Below are 25,780 nucleotides of genomic sequence, written 5' to 3'. Positions count from 1 at the left end.
AAAGAAATGTTTTGTGGATAAAAGAGGTTTATTTGTAGCATACTCATTTCTCACATTTTAAAACATTATTTGCCTTTACATGGCATTGTTAGAAACAATCCAAAACAGCCATTCCTACTTCATATTCTTTGTACCATTATCATCTCTCCTTTGTCATTGTTCCGAATCTTGTTTAGACTCATTTTATGGGGAGAAAATCATTTTGGGGAGTTTATATGTGCCTGAGTTGCTCTGACATATGCTGGTGAAATTGGAGATGCTTTGTAGTTCTTATTCAGCAGTTTCCACTTAGTTACTTGATCCATGGAGCATATATGCAAGTGTTATAATGTGGGTTGTATCGATTTACTCAAGTTCTGACTTAGCCTTGGGCAGTGCTCAAACTAAGGGCCCCAGCTTCCAAATCCTGATCATGATGTACAAAATTTCCGCTGAATACCCTCTCAGATAATTTCCCCTGTTGATGGACTAGTAACAGTGTGTCTAATTTGATGGCAGAGAGACTGAAAATTCTAAGCCTGTGTACAGTAATTATGGATTCCATTTACCTGCACAGGTTTCACAAGCTGTTGCATTTGCAACAGTTGTTCGAGATGTCATTGTCAATGCAGGTATGGTGTCATCACACAAAGTTATGTCATAGCTGTTCTGATATCTCTGGTGTCATTCAAACAGTGTCACAGGGAGTAAGAACTCTTGTCAAGAGATCTTCTTTGGTCTCAGCTGGTGTCTTGTACATGAGACTTTTCACATGGCCCTGCAAGAAGAAATCAAGTGGGGTGAGATCAGGTGAACCTGCTGGCCATGAAATAGGTTGAACATAAAATGCTTGATTTTGATGTGTGCTTCACAACCCGGTCCATTTGGATCCTCCACTCCACCACCAGCTTTCTGGAACTGCACTGACAGAAGTTATCCTTACAATACGTTCTCTGCTCCCAAAATCATCCCAGCATCAACCTGCGGTAAACTACTGTCCCCGCCCCCTCTGTACTGTTGCCTCTTCCCAGTTCGTGTCTCCTCACCTTCATTGTGCACCGTTCTCGGCCAACGCCCTCCCCTCCTCCCCAACCTTTTCCCCTTCTGTGCCTCTCTTCTTTTCTGCTCCCCATCCGCCCCCTTCCCCCACAACCTCCCGATGCTGTGCATGGCAGCCTTGTCCTGTAATCTTCTAGTCCCTGTATGTCCATCAGGCTGTGCTGACTTCTCTGTCCCCACCAGTACCCTGCAATCACGTCTCTTTTCCTGCCCTGTTCTGTATTGCTACTTCGATTCTACACAATGCACTTGCTTTCTGGCTGGAGGAGCTGGAGTTGATGGTCATGTGTGCGTGAGGTGTGCTTGCTTGTGTGAATCTGTGTATATTTCCCTTTCTTCAGAAGGCTTTGACTGAAAGCTCAGTATGTAGCAGTCATTTCATTGTGCCTATCAGCAACTCAGTGTGTCATTGTTACAGTGAGTAGCGATTTATCTCATTCATAATATTGTCAAATAACGAGTGCGATATGGTCCAGGAACCTGGGTAGTATGTCTCTATCTGAGACATACTGTGTACACTGGTGCATTTAAGTTGAGAGAAAGGAGAAACAGGTCTAGTATATAATCATTTACTATGCTGCCCTTATGTTAATTGATAATGAGTGTTGACAGTTCTTCAGAAGTGTAGTACAGGGATTCTAATTGGCCCAAACATGACTACTTTATGTACAGGGCTATTACAAATGATTGAAGCGATTTCATAAATTCACTGTAGCTCCATTCATTGACATATGGTCACGACACACTACAAATACGTAGAAAAACTCATAAAGTTTTGTTCGGCTGAAGCCGCACTTCAGGTTTCTGCCACCAGAGCACTCGCGAGCGCAGTGAGACAAAATGGCGACAGGAACCGAGAAAGCGTATGTCGTGCTTGAAATGCACTCACATCAGTCAGTCATAACAGTGCAACGACACTTCAGGACGAAGTTCAACAAAGATCCACCAACTGCTAACTCCATTCGGCGATGGTATGCTCAGTTTAAAGCTTCTGGATGCCTCTGTAAGGGGAAATCAACGGGTCGGTCTACAGTGAGCGAAGAAACGGTTGAACGCGTGCGGGCAAGTTCCACGCGTAGCCCGCGGAAGTCGACAAATAAAGAAAATTGGCTCATACCACAACTGGAGACCGACAGCGCCGACTTCATCTTTCAACAGGATGGTGCTCCACCGCACTTCCATCATGATGTTTGGCATTTCTTAAACAGGAGATTGGAAAACCGATGGATCGGTCGTGGTGGAGATCATGATCAGCAATTCATGTCATGGCCTCCACGCTCTCCCGACTTAACCCCATGCGATTTCTTTCTGTGGGGTTATGTGAAAGATTCAGTGTTTAAACCTCCTCTACCAAGAAACGTGCCAGAACTGCGAGCTTGCATCAACGATGCTTTCGAACTCATTGATGGGGACATGCTGCGCCGAGTGTGGGAGGAACTTGATAATCGGCTTGATGTCTGCCGAATCAAAGAGGCACATATCGAACATTTGTGAATGCCTAAAAAAACTTTTTGAGTTTTTGTATGTGTGTGCAAAGCATTGTGAAAATATCTCAAATAATAAAGTTATTGCAGAGCTGTGAAATCGCTTCAATCATTTGTAATAACCCTGTATTTAGCAGTCTGTCTCTGGTGAAACAGATTTCATCCATGAAAAGCTTCTACATATGCAGGAAAGTGAGGATCGACTGTAGGGTGCTGCAAGAACTATTGATGGAAGATGACATGACATCTGAGGTCAACAGGTATCGAAGCAAGCACTTTCTGTGGGTGGTAGGGGTATACCTTCATTTTCAGTAATATTTGCCACTCAGTACTCGGCAAAACATCAGTTTCACATGCAACTGATTGAGTGCTGATTGCAAGTGCCCTTGCAATTGCAAGTTAGGAGACTTGTTAGTGTTGTCTTTGGCCATTGTAATGTTGTGAGATTTGTTATTCGACACAATTGACTAAAAATATTAACTCCCACACCCAGTTAGTAGTTAGTTAGTTACTAATTCCATATATCATATTCATGATAACTGTTAGGCTGTGGAACAGCCCAATAAAACAAACATAAAACACATCACATATCTAAAAATGAAAAAATATTTATGACTAGTCTGTCAGATGTTTTCGTTTCCATGGATAGATTAACAAACAGTTTTACAGCTGCATATTTCATCCTATTCTGTGCCAAAATAAGATTCATTATAGGGAAATGCAACTAATTTTTCCCACTGCTGCTGTACGTGTCAATATGTCTGTCAATCTCAAACTTAAAGGGATTGTTGATAACAAATTTCACACATGAATAAATGCTCTGTGCTGCTGTGGTTAATAGGTCCAGTCACCATGGACCTTGCCGTTGGTGGGGAGGCTTGCGTGCCTCAGTGATACAGATGGCCGTACTATAGGTGCAACCACAATGGAGGGGTATCTGTTGAGAGACCAGACAAACATGTGGTTCCTGAAGAAGGGCAGCAGCCTTTTCAGTAGTTGCAGGGGCAACAGTCTGGATGATTGATCTGGCCTTGTAACACTAACCAAAATGGCCTTGCTGTGCTGGTATTGCGAACAGCTGAAAGCGAGGGGAAACTACAGCCGTAATTTTTCCCGAGGGCATGCAGCTTTATTGTATGGTTAAATGATGATGACGTCCTCTTGGGTAAAATATACCGGCGGTAAAATAGTCCCCCATTCGGATCTCCGGACGGGGCCTACTCACGAGGACGTCATTATCAGGAGAAAGAAAACTGGCGTTCTACGGATCGGTGCGTGGAATGTCAGATCCCTTAAGCGGGCAGGTAAGTTAGAAAATTTAAAAAGGGAAATGGATAGGTTAAAGTTAGATATAGTGGGAATTAGTGAAGTTCGGTTGCAGGAGGAACAAGACTTTTGGTCAGGTGAATACAGGGTTATAAAAACAAAATCAAATAGAGGTAATGCAGGAGTAGGTTTAATAATGAATAAAAAAACAAAAAAAGGAGTGCGGGTAAGCTACTACAAACAGCATAGTGAACGCATTATTGTGGCTAAGATAGACACACAGCCCATGCCTACTACAGTAGTACAAGTTTATATGCCAACTAGCTCTGCAGAGGATGAAGAAATTGCTGAAATGTATGATGAGCTAAAAGAAATTATTCAGGTAGTGAAGGGAGACGAAAATTTAATAGTCATGGGTGACTGGAATTCGAGAGTAGGAAAAGGGAGAGAAGGAAACATAGTGGGTGAATATGGATTGGGGGAGAGAAATGAAAGAGGAAGCCGTCTGGTAGAATTTTGCACACAGCATAACTTAATCATAGCTAACACTTGGTTCAAGAATCATAAAAGAAGGTTGTATACATGGAAGAATCCTGGAGATACTAGTAGGTATCAGATAGATTATATAATGGTAAGATAGAGATTTAGGAACCAAGTTTTAAATTGTAAGACATTTCCAGGGGCAGATGTGGACTCTGACCACAATCTATTGGTTATGAACTGTAGATTAAAACTGAAGAAACTGCAAAAAGGTGGGAATTTAAGGAGATGGGACCTGGATAAATTGACTAAACCAGAGGTTGTACAGAGTTTCAGGGAGAGCATAAGGGAACAATTGACAGAAATGGGGGAATGACATACAGTAGAAGAAGATTGGGTAGCTCTGAGGGATGAAGTAGTGAAAGCAGCAGAAGATGAAGTAGGTAAAAAGACGAGGGCTAGTAGAAATCCTTGGGTAACAGAAGAAATATTAAATTTAATTGATGAAAGGAGAAAATATAAAAATGCCGTAAATGAAACAGGCAAAAAGGAATACAAACGCCTCAAAAATGAGATCGACAGGAAGTGCAAAATGGCGAAGCAGGGATGGCTAGAGGACAAATGTAAGGATGTAGAGGCTTATCTCACTAGGGGCAAGATAGATACTGCCTACAGGATAATTAAAGAGACCTATGGAGAAAAGAGAGCCGCTTGTATGAATATCAAGAGCTCAGATGGAAACCCAGTTCTAAGCAAAGAAGGGAAAGCAGAAAGGTGGAAGGAGTATATAGAGGGTCTATACAAGGGTGATGTACTTCAGGAAAATATTATAGAAATGGAAGAGGAAGATGAAGATGAAGTGGGAGATATGATACTGCGTGAAGAGTTTGACAGAGCACTGAAAGACCTGAGTCGAAACAAGGCCGCAGGAGTAGACAACATTCCATTAGAACTACTGACAGCCTTGGGAGAGCCAGTCCTGACAAAACTCTACCATCTGGTGAGCAAGATGTATGACACAGGCGAAATACCGTCAGACTTAAAGAAGAATATAATTATTCCAATCCCAAAGAAAGCAGGTGTTGACAGATGTGAAAATTACCGAACTATCAGTTTAATAAATCACAGCTGCAAAATAGTAATGCGAATTCTTTACAGACAAATGGAAAAACTGGTAGAAGCTGACCTCGGGGAAGATCAGTTTGGATTCCGTAGAAATGTTGGAACACGTGAGGCAATAATGACCTTATGACTTATCTTAGAAGAAAGATTAATGAAAGGCAAACCTACGTTACTAGCATTTGTAGACTTAGAGAAGGCTTTTGACAATGTTGACTGGAATACTCTTTCAAATTCTAAAGGTGGCAGGGGTAAAATACAGGGAGCGAAAGGCTATTTACAATTTGTACAGAAACCAGATGGCAGTTATAAGAGTCGAGGGGCACGAAAGGGAAGCAGTGGTTGGGAAGGGAGTGAGACAGGGTTGTAGCCTCTCCCCGATGTTATTCAATCTGTATGTTGAGCAAGCAGTAAAGGGGGGGGGGAAATTGGAGTAGATATTAAACTCCATGGAGAAGAAATAAAAACTTTGAGGTTTGTCGATGACATTGTAATTCTGTCAGAGGCAGCAAAAGACTGAACGGAAAGGACAGTGTCTTGAAAGGAGGATATAAGATGAACATCAACAAAAGCAAAACGAGGATAATGGAATGTAGTCGAATTAAGTCGGGTGATGCTGAGGGAGTTAGATTAGGAAATGAAACACTTAAAGTAGTAAAGGAGTTTTGCTATTTGGGGAGCAAAATAACTGATGATGGTCGAAGTAGAGAGGATATAAAATGTAGACTGGCAGTGGCAAGGAAATTTGTTAACATCGAGTATAGATTTAAGTGTCAGGAAGTCGTTTCTGAAAGTATTTGTATGGAGTGTAGCCATGTATGGAAGTGAAACATGGACGATAAATAGTTTAGTCAAGAAGAGAATGGAAGCTTTTGAAATGTGGTGCTTCACAAGAATGCTGAAGATTATATGGGTAGATCACATAACTAATGAGGAGGTATTGAATAGAATTGGGGAGAAGAGGAATTTGTGCACAACTTGACAAGAAGAAGGGACCGGTTGATAGGACATGTGCTGAGGCACCAATGAATCACAAATTTAGCATTGGAGGGCAGTGTGGAGGGTAAAAATCGTAGAGGGAGACCAAGAGATGAATACACTAAGCAGATTCAGAGGGACGTAGGTTGCAGTAAGTACTGGGAGATGAAGAAGCTTGCACAGGATAGAGTAGCATGGAGAGCTGCATCAAACCAGTCTCAGGACTGAGGACCACAACAACAACAACAACACTTAGAGATGCCTGCAAGATGTACATGTGAGAACCCTACACATGATTACTTTCCTTTGTGCAGTGAATACTTTTTGCCTAAGTGAGGAGCTACCCCAGAATAGCGTGGCATCCCATAAGACATGAGTAAGTGAAAATACACAAACTTACTGACTTCTGTATCCACAAATTAGGCAGTTATCCATATGGCAAAAGAAGCCAGCAAGTCTATTCAATTCTGTTCAGAGATATTATTTTCAAAATATATGTCATTCTCCCTCTAAGTCAGTTGTATCCAGTGATGTTTCAATCATTCTCATATTTTCAGCACATTAAAATTTATTCATGGTTTTTCCACTGAGTACCACTGGGGTCAATGTGATCTCACCTTAAATTGTTTGTTTCTTTCTTGATCGTAACTTTTATGAAAATAAAATTTATAATGTTATTGTGAACAGCCCTTACATGATACAACTGCAACGATGAAAATATTATTTCCCACATATTTGTACCCATTTCTAGGATTTCTTGCATCAGTTGCTGTTGTACCATTCTAGTCAAAATCCTGGCAGAGAATGTAATTCAGCTGCTCCAATCCTGGATGGTACTGAGTCATAAGAGGAACACTCCCCTAGATCGGCCATGAATAAGTTGGCATAGGATGGTACCACGCAGGTGTCCATGGCTATACCCTGAATTTGTTTGTAGGTAATGCCTTCAAAGGAGAAATAATTGAGGGTGAGAATACAGTTTGTCATGGCAACTAGGAAGGAAGTTGAAACTTCCTGGCAGATTAAAACTGTGTGCAGACCGAGACTCGAACTCGGGACCTTTGCCTTTCACGGGCAAGTGCTCTACCATCTGAGTTACCCAAGCACGACTCACGCCTGTCCTCACAGCTCACTTCTGCCAGTACCTCGTCTCCTACCTTCCAAACTTTACAGAAGCTCTTCTGGAACCTTGCAGAACTAGCACTCCTGAAAAAAAAAGGATATTACGGAGACATGGCTTAGCCACAGCCTCAGGGATGTTTCCAGAATGAGATTTTCACTCTGCAGCAGTGTGTGCGCTGGTGTGAAACTTCCTGGCAGATTAAAACTGTTTGCCAGACTGAGATTTGAACTTTGGACCCCTACCTGTCGCAGGCAAGTGCTCTACCATCTGAGCCATTGTGCTTGGGTAGCTCAGATGGTAGAGCACTTGCCCGTGAAAGGCCAAGGTCCCGATAGCTCAGATGATAGAGCACTTTCCCGTGAAAAATCTGCCAGGAAGTTTCATATCAGTGCACACTCCGCCGCTGAGTGAAAATCTCATTCTGGAAACATCCCCAAGGCTGTGGCTAAGCCATGTCTCCACAATATCCTTTCTTTCAGGAGTGCTATTTCTGCAAGGTTTGCAGGAAAGCTTCTGTAAAGTTTGGAAGATAGGAGATGAGGTACTGGCAGAAGTGAAGCTGTGAGGACGGGGCGTGAGTCGTGCTTGGGTAGCTCAGATGGTAGAGCACTTGCCTGCGAAAGGCAAAGGTCCCGAGTTCGAGTCTCGGTCCCGCACACAGTTTTAATCTGCCAGGAAGTTTCATACCAGCGCACACTCCGCTACAGAGTGAAAATCTCATTCAGGAAGGAGGTTGTTTGTTTCGAATCTGTCAAATGTTGGGAAAGAAGTGTTAAATAGCAATAAGACCATGGTCATTAGGAATGTTAGTGTAGTGTGTGTGTGTGTGTGTGTGTGTGTGTGTGTGTGTGTGTGTGTGTGTGTGTGTTTGATTCCAATGAAGGCCTTTTTGGCCGAAAGCTTACTTGTTTGACAGTCTTTTTGTTGTGACTGACGGCCGGTGTGGCCGTGCGGTTCTAAGCGCTTCTGTTTGGAACCGTGTGACCGCTACAGTCACAGGTTCGAATCCTGCCTTGGGCATGGATGTGTGTAATGTCCTTAGGTTAGTTAGGTTTAAGTAGTTCTAAGTTCTAGGGGACTAATGACCTCAATAGTTAAGTCCCATAGTGCTCAGAGCCATTTTGTTGTGACTATCTACAGGTCAACAACTCTGCTCCGTTGTGAACAGCAATCTATCCTTTTCATAATATTGTCATTATTTCAGCCTGGATTTTCCATTGTTTGATATAAAAAATTTTTTTTGTCATATGTAATTTTACTACCGTATTTACTCGAATCTAAGCCGCACTTTTTTTCCGGTTTTCGTAATCCAAAATACCATCTGCGGCTTAGAATTGAGTGCAAAGGAAGCGGAAGTTATGAAAAATGTTGGTACGTGCTGCCACAACTAACTTCTGCCGTCGAATATATGTAGCGCTACGCAGGCATGCTTTGTAGGCACAAAGATAAATATTGGCGCCAAAACCTCTGCATCAGTAAATAAATTTAAAAAAAAAGTGGAAGACGAGCTTTTTTTCTCTGCCGCGAGTTTCGACCACTGCATTTTCATACATAATCCAATGAAGTAAATACAAATTCCGTATTGTTCATCTTCGAATGTAGCACAATTTCAGTGTACTACGAAAATCTGACTGGCAAGACTGTTTGGGATGTTTGTCAATATGGCCAACTCTACGTTCTGAATTTTTTCCTATCTGTGAGAAGAGATGGTTGCTAATAGGAACCCGATGAAATTTGAATCACATACAGTATTTTCTTCACCATAAGAATAATATGAATATAAACATTTTGCCATGTATTCTTTCGTGTTTGCTGCTATCTCATTTAAATCCTATCTGCCTAATAAACTACGAAACTAGAGTGAGACAACAGCAAACGTGGAAGAATATACGTATCGTGTCATGTTTATATTTGTATTATTCTTATGCCTAATAGTGATACAGTCAGAAATTAAGCACGGCAAGTGACTAGATTTTTAAATCTAAGATGACTCTAATTTCTGTGCAGAATTTGATGTAATAAAGAAGCGGCCACAAAGATTTTCAAACAGAGAAAAATTTTCGCCTAACTCTCATTCAGAACATGTTCTATCATACGCAGTCTATTATTTGATTCTTGTTGATCATTATCAAAGAAAGCAGCAGTGTAAGTAACAAAAAATAGCAGTCTCTTGCCATTGTTTCGCTAATGAGACGATTCCTCTTTTTTTTTTTTTTTTTAAATTGTACGCGGCGGTAGCGCGCACAAAAGCAAGCCATGCCGCGAGCCGCGACAGGCCGTAAACACGCACTATCAGAATGCGACAAACAATGCATGACACAGTGCAGTAATGCATTTTCAGCTTAGAGTGACACGCAAACACCTATAACAAAGAAAACGACACTTATCAGATCAGAGCAAAATAAGCAATCGACTCAAACCAGACGAAGCACGTGAAAAAGGAAGGGTACCCGTATAAATACGGACGGAGCGCCTGACGCATAGCAATGGCTATGTGGTAAAGCTTAACTGCTAAGCTTACGACTCGAACTCAACTACTGTAGCTGTATCGTCATTCATTCAACCTAAATTGTGTCTCATATTACAATGGACCAACTTTGTTTCGATTTGGAGGTGCGGCTTAAAACTTTTCTCTCCCCTTGAATTTCGAGTCTCAAATTTCAGGTGCGGCTTAGATTCGGGAATTTTTTTTTTCCTTTATTTCGAGTCTCATTTTTCAGGTGCGGCTTAGATTCGAGTAAATACGGTAATTGGATTAGGGAGCCTTATAAGATTGGTTACAAAATTTACATTAAAATCACCGGAAATTAATAATGCCTTATTTTTCTATGACAGAGAGCATGATAATCTATCAAAATTTTTCATGAATATTTCCTAGTTACCCAGTGGAGATGTGTGTATTATGACAGTCACATTATCAAACAATAGAAAATCCAGGATGGAATGGAAAAATATTATGAGAAGGAAAGTTACTTCTCACCATATAGCAGAGATGCTGAGTTGCAGATAGGCACAACAAAAAGACTTCCACACTTAAAGCTTTTGGCCAGTGGCCTCTGTCAACACACACACACACACACACACACACACACACACACACACACACAAGCATATGTATGTATGGAAGGGACTTCTTGGTATGGAATGATGGAATGAGTGGCAGCTGTCAAAGTGGAGGTATTGCTGTTGGTTAGTAGGTTTGTGATATAGATGGAGGTACCGATTTAGCCATCTTGGAGGTGGAGGTCAACGTCGAGGAAGGTGGCTTGTTGGGTTGAGTAGGACCAGGTGAAGCAAATGGGGGAGAAGTTGTTGAGGTTCTGGAGGAATGGGATAGGGTATCCTCACTTTTGATCCAGATAGCAAAGATGTCATCAATGAATCTGAACCAGGTGAAGGGCTTAGGATTCTGTGTTTTTAGCAAGGAGGTTGTTGGTTTGGAATGCGTCGGACATTGGGAAAGGTAGTGTTCAATAGCGGTAAGGCCATGGGCATTAGGAATGTTAGTGTACAGGGAGTTGGCATCAATAGTGATGAGCAGGGCACCATGCGGTAAAGGGACAGGAACTGTGGAGAGTCAGTGGAGGAAATAGTAGGTATCTTTTATATAGGAGGGTAGGTTCCGGGTAATAGGTTGAAGGTGTTAGTCTACAAGAGCAGAGATTAGTGGAGGCAGAGAGCAGAGATTCTCTCAGCAGGGGCACAGTGACCAGCCACAATGACCAACTTTTTGTTGTGCCTATCTGCGACTCAGCATCTCTGCTATATGGTATCAACTTTCCCTCTTATAATATTGTAACAATTACATTATTATATTTCCCAATATTAACCCACAAGCACATGCTTCTCTATCCTAATCTGTACACAATTATTTATTTCTACATTTTTGTATTACATTGATTTTTTTATTAATGTGATGATAACTCCATTATCCACATTGTCTCTACATGAATATGCATCTAATTTATAACCACTTATGAGAAGGTTTTCTGTGCCTGTTGTTGCTCAGACAGACAATTGACATCAATTTTTTCAGCTGCTAAGGGCTTGCAAGCAAATTAGCAACTTCTTTACTTTGTTTTTTACCACATAATATTCTGATGAAGCAAACTGATTTCTCTTTTCATTCTATTATTATAAGACTAAATGGGACTCTCTGTCAGCTTGTTCCCTTAATACTGTCTTGGTGAATTCTGAATTTTGATCTAAAGTTGGTGTCTCGCCTGATTCCAAAACCACAAGGATATGCCTTTGTGTACTGTTGGACACCCTTGTGTCTTCTAATAGATCTGCTAATTTGTTCTTACCTCTGCTATTCAGTTGTAACCCATAAGAAGTACAACCCCAATCTTCCTATACCAACTACCAGAACAGCAACCATATAAGATATGGCATTTGTCTGAAGGAGCCTCAGCTCCTTGTTTACTTGCTTAACAACAGAGTTAAGCCAGGACTTATCATGGTGCCACATAACTTCCATAGAACTTAAATTTGTGTGCTCATTAGCTGCTCCTATTTTGTGTTTGGCACCACTAATACTGTATTTTTCATTTTTAGTCAGGATATTTCCAGCTGTCCCAACTATCAACACCTGATCTTCTTTTTCATGTTTCCAAAGTTTTCAGTGAATATTAGTTTTACATTTGTATTGCTAAATTCTCTTCTGTACAGTTGGAAGTTCCTGCAATATGTTTAATGTAAGAATCCTTGAATGTGATCAGTATTTTGTTTTGTTTTGCTTTAGGTTCTGCTCCAGGCACAGAAAGGAGAGCCCATCTTGTAAACAGAAACCAGCTGCAAAAAGTAGTGAAATTCAGCCAACCATCTGAAATACGTGCAAGTACAATTGTTTGTGTTAAGAGGTTGCTTGAATGTGCCAGAGAGAAACAAAGAAAACGGGGTAGATACCATAAGTATTCACCAGAAATACGTGAACAAATTGCCCAGTATGTTACTGAAAAAGGTGCTAGTGAAGCTGCTCGCTATTTCTCAAAGAAACTTGGCAGAGTTGTAAGTGAAAGTACTATACGTAATATTTTTAAAATTCATAATAGTTACACACCAGAGCTGAAACAGGAAATTGGAAAATATGCCGTGATATATGGTGTTCAGGCTGCATCAGATCATTTCACTCAGAAATTGGGACGTGCCACAAGATTGGGTATAGTACACAAATTTAAAAGATTATATCTTAGTCAAATTCCAACACAACTAAAGAAGAAAATCAACAAGAAAAGGTCTAATGTGAGTCGTAAAAGACATTACAGTGACGAACTTAAAGAAGAGATAGGAAATTATGCTTTTAAATATACTGTTGGTGCTGCTATACAGCATTATTCAAGAAAATTTGGTCATCCCATAACAGAAACTGTAGTTCGTAGATTCCGAAAAATGTATTTGCAAAAGACTTTTGAAAAACAGTCTCAATGGAAGCAGAAACAGGAGCAGTTGGCAGTTCAACAGAAAGGAAAACAACTGCAGAATGAAAGAGCACAACAACAAATACATTTGAACATCCAAGAAAATACTTTTAAACATCAGATGGAACAGGCTTTTCCACAAAACCACATTCATGAGAGTTGTGTACAAAGTGCAGACACAGTCAGTGCAATGCAGACTATAAATATTTTGCAAAGTTCTATGAGTGTTCTAAATGACCCTCAGTTCAGTGACTCTCCTAACGCTATATTTCCATCACCAGCTGCTGCGTCGTCCAACTGTGCCTCCTTCGATCAACACACTAGTTCTGTTCTTGATATACAGCCTTACACCCAGTGCAGTGGCTCAGTTGTTTCATCATCATTAGTATTCCCTAGCCAGTTTAATCATATTGTGGATAGTACCCCAGTTTCAAATGATCCTAATATTTCTGTCCAAGAGTATCAGCATAATGAGCTTTACTCATATTATAATGAACACAGTCAGCGAGAAGACATAAACTCAATCTCAGGAAACAACTACATTTCTTCATTGCAGCTACCACCATTGTCACATTTTTCTGATGCTGAGCTTGCTAATAAGACAATATCTGCTCTCGATGGAATGCCAGCACATCCCAGAAAACAACAGAGTTTTCATCTATCAAACTGCAGCAGTCATGGCACTGATAGACTTGTATCACAAATTCATTCTGTGTTGTCACAAACTGGAGATGTCCTTTTCCAGCAAGAGGGTATTCCACAACTGACTGAGACTAATGCTACCATTCAGTTAAATTCAGATCAAGCTGGAGGGGAAAATACAAATGACACAATATCAACCACTAAATATTCAGGTGACAGTTGTCAGTTGCACGCCAGTCCATCGTGTTTCTCTGTCAGTCATGTTTGTACTAAAGCATCAACTGAATATAGTGTGAACACCTTGTTCGATGACCAGAATAACACTTTTTTGCTGCCACCTAGGGGAGATTGTAATATTTCAACATATAACAAATGTAATGAGGTTAAAGCACTCAACGTACCATATCCATCTGGACCGTCGACAGTTCATGAAGCTAATTCCACCAATTCATCAATGTTTTTGTTGAATAAAGGTGCCAAATCTCCAGTACCAGCTTCTGATGTTACTAACAGTCATTTATATTCAGTCCAGTGTACACCAGATACACTTCAACCACTAGAGCCAGAGGTAACAAATGTCTTGCAAATACATGAGACAACTGCCACATTAAACTCATCACCACCGCTAAGTACTCTGAGCTCTCAAAACTCTGAGCAGCAATCACCATTATCTTTTGTAATAAGCAGCACTAATGCACCAGTCACTCAAAAAACTTTAAAAACACCTATCACACCTGCATCATCAGTGATATGTGAGGTAATAAAAAATATAAAACCAGTTACATCAGACCCATCTGTATTGCCAGCTGATGTTCCTCAGAAGCCTGCAACACCTTTATCTTCATCTTTGTTCAAAGAGAAGCAAATGGATACATCAGCTACTATGTATCCTTCCTGCTCTGTATCAGTGCTAAAGGAAAGCATGTCTTCTAGCACCAGTCACCCTTTTTTAGTACAATCACCAGTCAACCGGGCAACACCATTGTATACTGTAGCTACCACATCTTCAAGGACTACAACAAAAAGTGTAGCATCTGCTTATGCAATAACTCTTGCTCAAGAAGAAAAAAAGAAAATAAAGCTACCTCTCAGGTACTTTTCTCAATCACAGCTCACGGAACCACCACCTCTTGTTGCTATTACCCAGTCAAAAATATCTCTTGGACAGTCTCCTTCACATGTGACTGTGTTTCCAGTAACATCTGTAACAGAAACACTTTGTACAGTGGACTCAAGACTGAAAATTCCCCCACTTGCAGTGCTATCCCACCCTACTCCCAGTCAATTAAGTGAATCAACTCCATTACAGAACTCAGTCATCACTGGTCATTCACACTCATCTGGAAAACAGTCTCCTGTGTATCAACTTGATTCAGCACATACAGTTTCCCAGCATGAAAAAGTGAAAACGTTAAAGGCATTAGTTAGTTCAGAGGAAACACTAGATCAGAGCACTGATAATCAGTCAAAATTGTCAGACAGGGATTCTTTGGTATATCCAATAGATAAGGCAGTCATGTCATCTGTGTCATCGGGTTCAAATACAGATCATGCTAAAAACAAATTCAACTCTATGCAGAAGAAAATTTCACCTTTAGCAGGGTCCTCATCTTCATTGCATTCTGTGAACAATTTAATAATAATGCAAAATCATGGCACAGTTTCACAACCACTATCATCTTTGGTGGCATCACATCAAATGACTCTCATTCCTGAAGGTGCCATTATGCATGTAGTTACTGCACAAACAAAACCAAATTTTGTAGAAAACATTCATCACAGTACCTCTGTATCTTCTTCAGTCCAAAATACCAACATGTTAGCTGCAAAACTGAATCTCTTGGGACCAGCATGTTCTGTTGCTCATATTGGTGGTCCAAAAACTGGCTCATCATCAAAGATACCTGAGTTAGCAAACTCACCTGTCACAGACACAAGACCATCAGCTGCAACAATTTCAGTGCAGGCCTTGACAGCTGTATCAGACTTTAAACACACTGTGACAACTGCTTCCACAAATTCACATGTAATTGTTATGTCCTCACAGTCTGCAGCTGCATGCAGGCCTAAAGTGTCAACAGTATTAAGCTCAACATCTGTGGACACTGCAATACCAGTAAATTCTTTACCAGATTTAACCTCTATTAATGTCCAATCAAGTACTGAGGAAATCCCCATCATCATTGAATACCACAACAAACAAAAGCAGGGTATGGAAAGTAGATCTGAGGTTCCGACAGAGTCGAAACATCTAACTACATGCAGAAGTAAAGGTGAGGTACACAATCCAGTTGTGACACTTCCAACAATACATAATTTAAATTATATTACTGTGGCATCATCAAACACACCAGTAATGAGTCATAAGCTTACAGTCCCTTGCAACAACACTGGATCAAATTGTACATCTACACAAGATTCTTGCATCACTTCAAACTCTTTGACAACACCAAAACCAGGGAATTCATCCCCATGCTATACAGGCTCCATAGGTAGTGATACCAGAATACCTTCTACTAATAATTTATCAGATAATGCCATTATATCTTCTAGTAATGCCTCAGCAACTGCCACAGTTGTAAGCCCCTCACTTTTGAATAAAAACTGTTTAGCATCAAAGAGTACTTCTTTAGACTACTTGGCTGAAGTATCCTTAACTAATACTTCAGCAACTACAACAGCTACATCTGCTGCACTTCACATTTTCTTGGACAACCTGCCTGAAATAAGCTCTAGTAGAACTATTGTGAAACATTCCAATCCAGTATCAAACAGTAAAAATTCATCAACCTTTACAGACACAACATTTTCGTATAAAAGTAAAGGATCCCTAAGCTGTACTGCAGCAAGTTATACAGACACAACATATTCAAGAAAAAATTTGTCTAGTACCAAGGCTACACCACTCTCTGCTAATAACTCACTGAAAAGTACAGTCAGAGTTCCATCTAGTAAAGACTTGTCGACTGGTTTAGAGGCTCCTGATGTTACCAAAGGTGATGATAAACCTAACCCTGTTGCTACTAAAAAATCTCAAAAAAAAGTGTTGTCAAGAAGTTTTAAAGGCTGTAAACGAGGAAATTACTGTGTATATAGCCCTGAACTACGTGCTGAAATGGGTAGATACGCTGCAGAACATGGAAGTCAGCAGGCGTGTATGTATTTCAAACATGTTCTCGGAGTTGAGATTCCATCAAGTACAATGAGAACACTTAGAGACAAATATTTATTGAAATGTGAACATTGTACATTTGATCAGAAGGTTTTGAATAAGGAGGTAACATCATTGGGATATGGACAACGTGGAAGGCCAATGAGGTTGGGGAAATATGATGAGGAAGTTCGTCGGTGTATACAAGAAATAGTAAAAACAGGTGAACCTGTGTCATCTTACCTTGTCATTGAGACAGCAAGGCAAGTGTTAATGCAGTATGACCCCAGTCTTCTGGAAGAAAATGGTGGGAACATAAAATTGAATGTTTCATGGGCAAAGTCATTCTTGAGGCGCACAGGTTTGAGAAATAATTCATAACACATATAGCAGCACAAGAAATGATTAGTTTCCTAAAAGGAAACAAAAAGTAATCGATTCTCGGAAAACAACAAAACCTGAGCTTACACATTCTTGTCAGGCTGTGATATCATTTGATACCTGTTTTAAATATGTTTATGTTTTTTAGTAATAAGGATTTACTGTAAGTTGGGAGTGATCTTGGTATCGTGTATCCTCCACTTTATACGCCACAGTTCTATGTGGCATATAAGTAGTGACTCAGAGCATTCATACTATACTATGCAACTTGTTGGGGCTGCTCATATTAGTTGAATGTTCTAAGATTGGCTGCACTCCACTATTTTGTAAAACGTGATTCTGAATAGTGGAACTTGACATTTTACTATTGCTGTTAAATGTTAGGAATGCTTATGTAAGTGTAAGCAAAAATATTTAGAAGAAAAGCATATTTTTTTATCTTTGTAATTTTGGAAATCAAATTTCTGTTATTTCTCTTAACTGTTAATACATGCTTTTCCTACATGAATCAGTGCTTGTCCCAAATGTTTGTTAATTTATATTGTTGTGTGTATGCTGTGTTGGTGAATAAAATACAATGAAAATTTGTTTATATAACACACACAATGATGAATGAAATATTCATTTAAATATAGATCAAACAGGAGCAGAGATATAACATACCAACAGCCATGAAATTGTTTGATATTAGAACCAAAACCAGAGGAAAGATATGGAGAAAATTGGACTAATCAGATGTTAATTTGGAAAATTGTGATGTGACAAGTTTTCGGACTTGGTGGTGAAATGCGAGGATTCTGTGTGTGTCTAAGAGTGGCCGTTTTGCATTACCCAGAATGTAGACACACGCTGGTTTCAGTTAGGTCATATGGTGAATAACAGCTATCAGAAGGTGTGATCTGAGATGCTGCAACCACCATGAGGAGGTAAGCCAGAGGGGCAAGGACTCAGGGTTTTTTGGTGGCGAGGGCAGTTATGGTCACTCGAGCTAGACACTGAAAAACGGCAAGTTTCGATATTTTCTAGTAGAAAGGGGCAATATGGAGACTGAACTAGCTGAAGTATTCAAAATGGAAGGCTGGCTAAAGAAAAGAAATTTAGACTCTGATTTAATGATATATATATATGCCCAGTCTATCCTATTTATAAGTTATGGCTGATTAAAGTTGATTAAACATGTTATATAAAACTCCAGAAACTAGAAATCATTGTCAGCGTAATTAACTAATAGGTGATGCTAGATACCATGCATCTATGGGCATCCACCAAAAGAAAATAAAAGAATCAAATGGGGTAGATGTCTTATATGTTTATGTACTATTACTAACTAGAAATTTCTTTTGCAAAACTATTTGGGGGTAGCAAGAACATGAACACAACCAATTATGCAGTAAATGAATAACTACTTTAGATATTAAGTATATGATATCAGTGCCAATATTTTGGTAGTTTGAGTTTTTATATAGGACCTAAGGTGTAATAATCACTATAAAAAAGTAGTTACCTAGCAGAAATTGTCAGTTTGCTAACAAGTATTGCGAACGAGAATATATACTTCCAGAGCATGGAAGCATGGGCATCTTCAAATTTTTTCTGTGAAAGGATGCAGAAGTTGACACTCTATGACAAAAAGGCAACACCAGGATGTAGAATTCCATATTTAGAGAATCTCACGTGAGTGAGTCATGTTGATGTAGATTTTCGTCAAGTTGAGCTTATTTTCCATGAGTGAAGTCACTTGGAATAAGAATTATGAGATGAAACCACAATTAAAACAATTTTGCATTCACGGGCTGTTGACTTTTAATGTTCTTTGGTATAGCAAAGAAAGACTAACTTTTTTTGCTATAGTCAGGACCTTAAAATTACAACGTGAATGGTTGCTGTTGGAATTGTGTTATTTGTGAGATACTTTGTGGAACTCAGGCGGAGTCTAACCTTTGTGGAACTTTGTTATTATTTCTGAACTAAATGCTGCTCTTCTGTCTGATGAGACTTAGTGAAATGCAGCATTCTATCAACCGCTGGACGTTCATAGGTGTACAAATAGGCTTTTATATTAGATTGAGCAGTGACTGGACTTCAGTACAGCTAGTGTAATCTACTGTTGTTGACTGACAACCTGCCACCATCTATAAACATTTATATCAGCTTGCATTCTGGTTAGTTAGTGAAACATATTATAGCATTCATTATATCATGTGAATAAAGACCCAGTTCTGTTTCAGAAGAACAATGTTTTCTGAGCTCGTGTTGGTTATGTGTCAAAAGGTCATTTTCTTTGAGGTACTTCATAGTATTCAAACACAGTATACATCTTAAAAACTACAGGAAATCAATGTCAGTGGTATGGGTCTTTAATTTAGCATATTTTATCCCTGTATTGCATTTGTTTAACCTGTGCAATTTTCCAGTCTTCAGGTACAGAGGTTTTTTAAGGGAATGGTTGTATATGACTATTAAAAATGCTGCTATTTCATGAGCATACTCTGAAAGGAGTGTAATTGTACTCAGTCTGGACCAGAACACTTGCCTTTGTTGAGTGACTCAAGTTGTCACTAGTTTAGTATTTAGTTGTACTAATGTCCTAACAGTGGTCTATAACAAAGTGAAGCTTTTAATGCAACAAAATTTTGATAGGTTAACAATTTAATATTCACCTAAGATACTTCTGACGGCAGCTGCAGTATTAAACCTAAGAAAACTTTTTTTGTCATATGCAATTTTTAACTCAACAGGAAACATTTGCAAACAATAGTATTGTGCATCTTCTCATGTACGAGAAAAGACTTCATCTCTCCTTAAGGAAGAGAGGTCACAGTCATGAAAAATGTATTTGAATGGTGAAGTAAAGCCCTCATTGCTTTTGGAGCTGTGTGAAGTACAGTGTCTCATGAAAGAAGCCTGGAGCCCGGTGGTGGGGAGGGGGGGGGGGGGGGGGTAACACGGCACACCCACTGGCTGTCACCACCGCATTTGCCGCCGCCCCATGCCCAGCTTGCAGACACTTATCTGCCGGTGGTCAGCTGTGCGCATGCTTCCCCTCTGTTAAGCATAAACAACATTGCCATCTGACTAACTAAAGCTTGCTTTATTAACAGTAATTGCTCAAAATGATGTCCCACTGTGCTAAGAGCAACGTGACATCTCCTGAACACATTTGCAAGTAGTAGGCAAATTTGGCTGCCGAAAGCTGGGAAATGACTAGCCGAACCCTATTCTCCAACTCTTCGAGCATGTGGAGATTGGTCTATTAACATCCCACAAAGTTAAAAATCAAACAGATTTATATCTGGAGAACAAGGGGGCCAGTCAACTATCCTATCATCAAAAACTTCCTATTGTTGTCATAGAAGCACTGGTGATGTGTGGTCTCGCATTGCCCTGTATGAAATAACCACACATATTTTCATTAGAATTTAGTTCTTGAGAGAGAGGAGAAGAGAAAGGGGGGGGGGGGGGGGGGAAGAAGTTTGCAGTATATTATTCACATACCTGTCAGAACGTCCTGTTTCATGGAAAAAGATGGTTGCATAATTCATCTTACACTAATTGCACACCACACTCCTCTTTTCACATCATGCAGTGGATGTTTAAGTAATTCATAGAATTTTCGGATCTCCAACATCAATTGTTCTGAGAATTTATGTACCCTGACAAATACAGCTATTCTACATCAGAAAAAAAAACAAGCATATCAGAATCAACTTCCCCATCAAGCACAGACTGTAACAGCAAGCTGCAATAATGACATAGAGCAACAGTATCTGAATTCCTCAGTTGATGCACTACTGTTATTTTGTATGGTTTCAATTTCAGTTTGTGCACAGCTCAGTGAGCACATGCTCTTGACACACCAGTCTGAAGTGTCAAATACCACACAGATTTTCTTGGACTTCTTTCCGTGGCCTCCCCTATCTCACCTAATTATTTCTTGTTAAAACAGTAGGTTCCGTAGGCGTTTGTTTGTGTAACACAGAGCTAGTCTCTTGAAATTTCTGCACTAATCTGGTATTGTTGAATCATTGGGAACATGCACAATGGGAAATTTTCGTATGAATTCAAGCCAACATTCCACATATGATTCTGTTTTACACAGTTCAATGCAAGAAATGCTTGTTGATCCTTCGTGTATACCATACCAAACAAAATGCCCGAACACTCAGTTGTGCAGTACAGAAGACTCAGGCATGGTGTTTCTGTTGCAATAAGAATGTCTAGCAACAATATTTGAAAAATTAAATGTGACAAAAAAACTAAAAAGAAAACACTCATATGTTCAGTCACACCGTGTAAGGGATATGCAAAGTTTTGGTGTCTGAGAACTACAAGAAGCGGCAACCAGCAGATGTAGTGGCAACAGCTGGCAAACATGCTGTGTGACCCACAGACCCCTCCCAGGTGTCTTTGATGAAGCACACTATACTCTGAGTGGTGACAGTTTAAAATCAAGGCAGAACATTAAAAAGGTCATAAACCTGATTACTGAATTTTAGTCCAGGATAATACTGTGTAACGAGAGGATTATTGTGTTTGGAGCACACAAACATTCTAATTGCCTTTATTGTTAAATTACTCTTCTGGTGACAAATCACTGGAAACAGTAACTATTGTGAAAGACTTAGGAGTAATTATCTGGAATGAAAACACAAAACAAATTCTAGGAAAAACATATGTAAGGCTGAGATTTGTTGGGAGATTCTTGAGGGAATTCACAAAAAAGTGGCTTGCAACACTCCTGGTTAACTGATTCTTGAGTACTGCTCATCGGTCTGGAGCACTTACCAGGGTTGATTAATAGAAGAGGCACAGAAGATCCAGCGAATAGTGGTTCATTTTGTCACTCACTGGGTTTGTAGTTGTCACTACAGCTTTGTGGAGATGCTCAAGAAACTCCACTAGCAGAAAGAGAGGCCTTGTGCATCATGAAGAGGTTTACCACTGAAATTCCAAGAGAGGATGTTCTGGCAAGGATCAGGCAATATATTAGTTCTTCCCAAATATGGTTTGCAGAAAGACCATACTGAGAGAATCAGAAAAATTATAGCTAATATGGAGATTACCAACAAGCATTCTTCCCATGTGTCATTTGGGAATGGTACAGTGAAGGGTGAAAAAACATGGTGCTACCAGAAGTACCCTCTACCACACACCTTAAGGTAGCTTGCAAAATATAGTTGTAGAGAGAGCATCCAATTTAATGCTTCTTGCTCAGTAGTGAGTGTTGTTACGGTGGTTGCCACTAGACATCAGCCTGATAATTTGCATGTTTATTATACTTGACAGTAAGAGGCAAGATTTTAGTCTTGTATTCATGTTTATGTAGTGCATTTGAAAATGGATAGTCATGGAGCATTTGATATTAAATGTAACAACTTAGAAAATGACAAAGGCTGTGATATTATATTGGACAGTGAAAACCTTAACAGTTCACCAGCTGGTTGTTCGACACAACCACTATTGCCATGAAATAGGTATATTAATGGTGTGCATCTGGGTGTTCTGCTGAGCTGTTGTTTTCATTTTATGCACAATATTTTGGTGACTGATACAGTTATCATATTCAGGTGCTGCGAGTTTTGCTGTTACGTGTTCTCAATGCCTGGATACTGATGACACCATTAATTAATCATGGTGAGAATACTCGAGGGATGACATCAGTTTAGTATGTCTGGTATGCCACCACCTGCTCTTCCATGATTTACATTCACAGGAAAATCTGAAACACAATTGTGTTAGTGATGGCATGCCTTAAGGTTATATTCATTACTTCACTGATGATGATTTGGTGTCCATCACAGTTACAGAGATAAACAGTTACCCCAAAGATAATCAAATTTCTAATTGAAGAGACACTACCAGTGATAAAATTTGAGTATTTATTGCTGCTAAATTACTTCAAAGCATTGTAAGGAGGCTAAACTGCCAAATGTTTTGGATAAAACACCCGATAATGGCTACACCGATACTTTGATAGATTCTAAATTTTTCATGTTTGTTTATACTAAAAGAGTGCTTTCACTTTTCTGAGAGTCCCACTTATGATCCTATAGGTTATCAACAACCAGAGCTCAACAAAAGTTTGTGTGTACTGGAAAATTTCAACAAAAAATTCAGGTGTTTGTGCACTCCACACAAATATGTAACAATCAACAGAGATTCAATATTGTACCAAGATAGATGAGGATGGATGTAATGTCCACCATTAGAAAGAGTAAGGCTGAGAATCAAGACATTCATGCTTTATGGGCCTCAAAGATGGTATGTGTGGTCTCCATATACAAAGGAAAAAGCACCAAGACTAACAAAATGTATAGGGACATCCTTAGTTAACTGAGATTGTAATGCCATTTATTAAGCACCTCTGAACAATCCCTGAACAAAGTATGTGATGTTAATATAACCACAGAGTAAAAAAGCCATCATGACACAAAATGGAACTGCACCAAGAACAAATTCTCCATTATGTATGAGGTAATGTTGTTATGAGAACTGGAGCATGCTGGATAATAAAGGTACCACTATTAAGACAAATCTATCTTATAGACATACACTGACAAACTACAGTAAGGTATAACTGCAACAAGTTTTAATACAGATCTGAGCTGCATCTCAAGTGTAATGACAGACGATATGAAGACACAAAGTAACATGGCGGCGAGTGAGTGATTTGTGTTAGCTTGGCTCGCAAGTTTACGTGAAATCTGGAGGTGTTTTAAGCAGTTAGGCTAGTCTACATATACTAAAGCCATATATCTACTGCCAAGTGTCGTATTTTACATCACATACTGAGCACCAATTACATGGAATCGCACTTAAAATGGAAAATCGTCGAACAACGCGCAGTGCAGCAAACAGCCAGGCCAGAGACAGCGCAGGCGTGGAATCTACACCGGGAATTGCGGGCGCTCTGCCCGGCATCGCTGACATTGCCGCACTCATTAAGGCTGAGGTGAGTGCCGCGCTGCAGGCTAAGGAGACACTCGGGCTCGTTGTTCAAACCATCACTGATGCTGTCACTGCAGCAGTGACGGACAAAATACAGAAAACTCTGGAGGTGAATGTGAGCGAGATCCATGCACTGGACACATCATTAAAAGCAAGTGAGGAGAAAGCACGACTGCTTGAACAGAAATTGATCGAGAAGATGGACGAGTTCGAACAATATCAGAGACGCAATAATCTCAGACTGTTTGGCATTCCAGAGAGCAGCAGAGAGAACACAGATGAACTAGTGATAAACCTTGTCCAAGAAAAGCTAGGTGTGCAGGTGACACTGAGTGACATTGACAGAAGTCATAGAGTGGGTCATAGGTCGCCAGGTTCTACAAAACCAAGACCTATAATAGTGAAATTTGTGTCCTATAGGAAAAGATCTGAAATCTTCAGAGCAAAGAAGAATCTCGCAAAGTCGGGTCTGACAGTATGCGAGGCTCTGACATCTGAAAGACTAAACATTTTGAAGAGAACGATTTCAAAATTTGGGCTACAGAACATATGGACAAATGACGGCAGGATAATGGTTAGAACTGAAAACGGAAAGAGAACAATTTGCAGTGTTAATGAACTCGAAAGCCTGTGCTTTAGAAGCGAAATCATGTCTAATCTTGCTGCCACTAACCTGTATGTTTATATTGTTTACACTGTCAACCATAACTTAACTAATGTATTATCAAATTTTTCGTTTCTCCACAACCATTTTTTTATCTCTAATTGTTTTCTAATGTAATTTTGTTATTATTTGTATTATCAACTTTTCGTTTCTCCACATAACTATTTTCATCTCTAATTGTTTTCTCATGTAATTTTGTTAATTATTACATAAGGTAGTCTCACTTCCATCTTTGATTAGCAACCCACCATCATACTTTAGCTGTTATCCTCATAAATGCAATTAATGTCAAACTCTACCGTTATGTGCAGATTACTTCCATTGCGTTTAGCGAAATTCCTTCCCCTGCCAGCCCACAGCTACTTCCAGAACCGTTGCAGACCTCACTGACCTTGGCCACAGTTCCCGTTGCAGACCTCGCTGACCTTGGCCGCAGTTCCCGTTACCTCCCCGGGGACCCACCCCCTCCCCCTCTCGGCCGCTCTCAGTGCTCAGAACTGGGAGGACACTCCCTCATGCCCTCTCCTTCACATGCCTTCCGCATTCCTCATGCCAGACCCTCTTGTCACCGCTAACCACGACCCGCAAACATCTGTCGGCAGTCTCCTCGGGCAATCCCCACCCGAACACACCAAGCTGCGTATTGCACATGCAAATGTCCAATCTCTGCCAGCTCACTTCGACGAGTTCAAATATATATTCCAGACTACTGATATGCACGTAATACTTTTGTTAGAGACTTGGCTGAAACCAAGTATTCCTACAACTTCCGTAAACCTAGATGGCTATATCTTTCTCAGGCACGAAAATGCAACAGACGAGGGGGCGGAGTAGGGGCATACATACGCTCTGATTTGTCACCTACTGTACTACACACATCCGACAACAATGTAGGTAAACAAGAGGAATATATGTTCATAGAGATCAAATCCCTTAACAGAAAGTGCTTAATATGTGTCCTTTACAAACCTCCTAAAGTAGGCGGGTTCGCCTGATTCGAAACTGCCCTCTCTAGTCTCTAATCGTCATATGAACATGTAATTATAGCAGGTGACATTAACATTAATTTTCTGCGCAATAGTCCTT

General features: G+C 40.0%; 1 protein-coding gene across 4 annotated transcripts in view; it reads left to right on the top strand.

Moving 5' to 3' along the window:
* LOC126190886 (uncharacterized) overlaps positions 1 to 25,780 on the top strand; it is a 170,850-nt gene that overhangs the window by 75,847 nt on the left and 69,223 nt on the right. For 3 of the 4 annotated variants that reach the window (XM_049931495.1, XM_049931494.1, XM_049931493.1), the window contains one exon: positions 12,233 to 17,643. In XM_049931495.1, the coding sequence (XP_049787452.1) occupies positions 12,233 to 17,082 (4,850 nt within the window). In that variant the 3' untranslated portion in view covers positions 17,083 to 17,643. Of the gene's footprint in view, positions 1 to 12,232; positions 17,644 to 25,780 lie in introns of those variants that run through there. The other variant, XM_049931496.1, reaches the window with a different exon arrangement.

This window comes from Schistocerca cancellata, chromosome 6, assembly GCF_023864275.1.
Source record: "Schistocerca cancellata isolate TAMUIC-IGC-003103 chromosome 6, iqSchCanc2.1, whole genome shotgun sequence".
NCBI classification, from domain to species: domain Eukaryota; kingdom Metazoa; phylum Arthropoda; class Insecta; order Orthoptera; family Acrididae; genus Schistocerca; species Schistocerca cancellata.
Note: the sequence above shows the minus strand (reverse complement) of the source record. Positions and strands in the feature narration are given on the sequence as shown.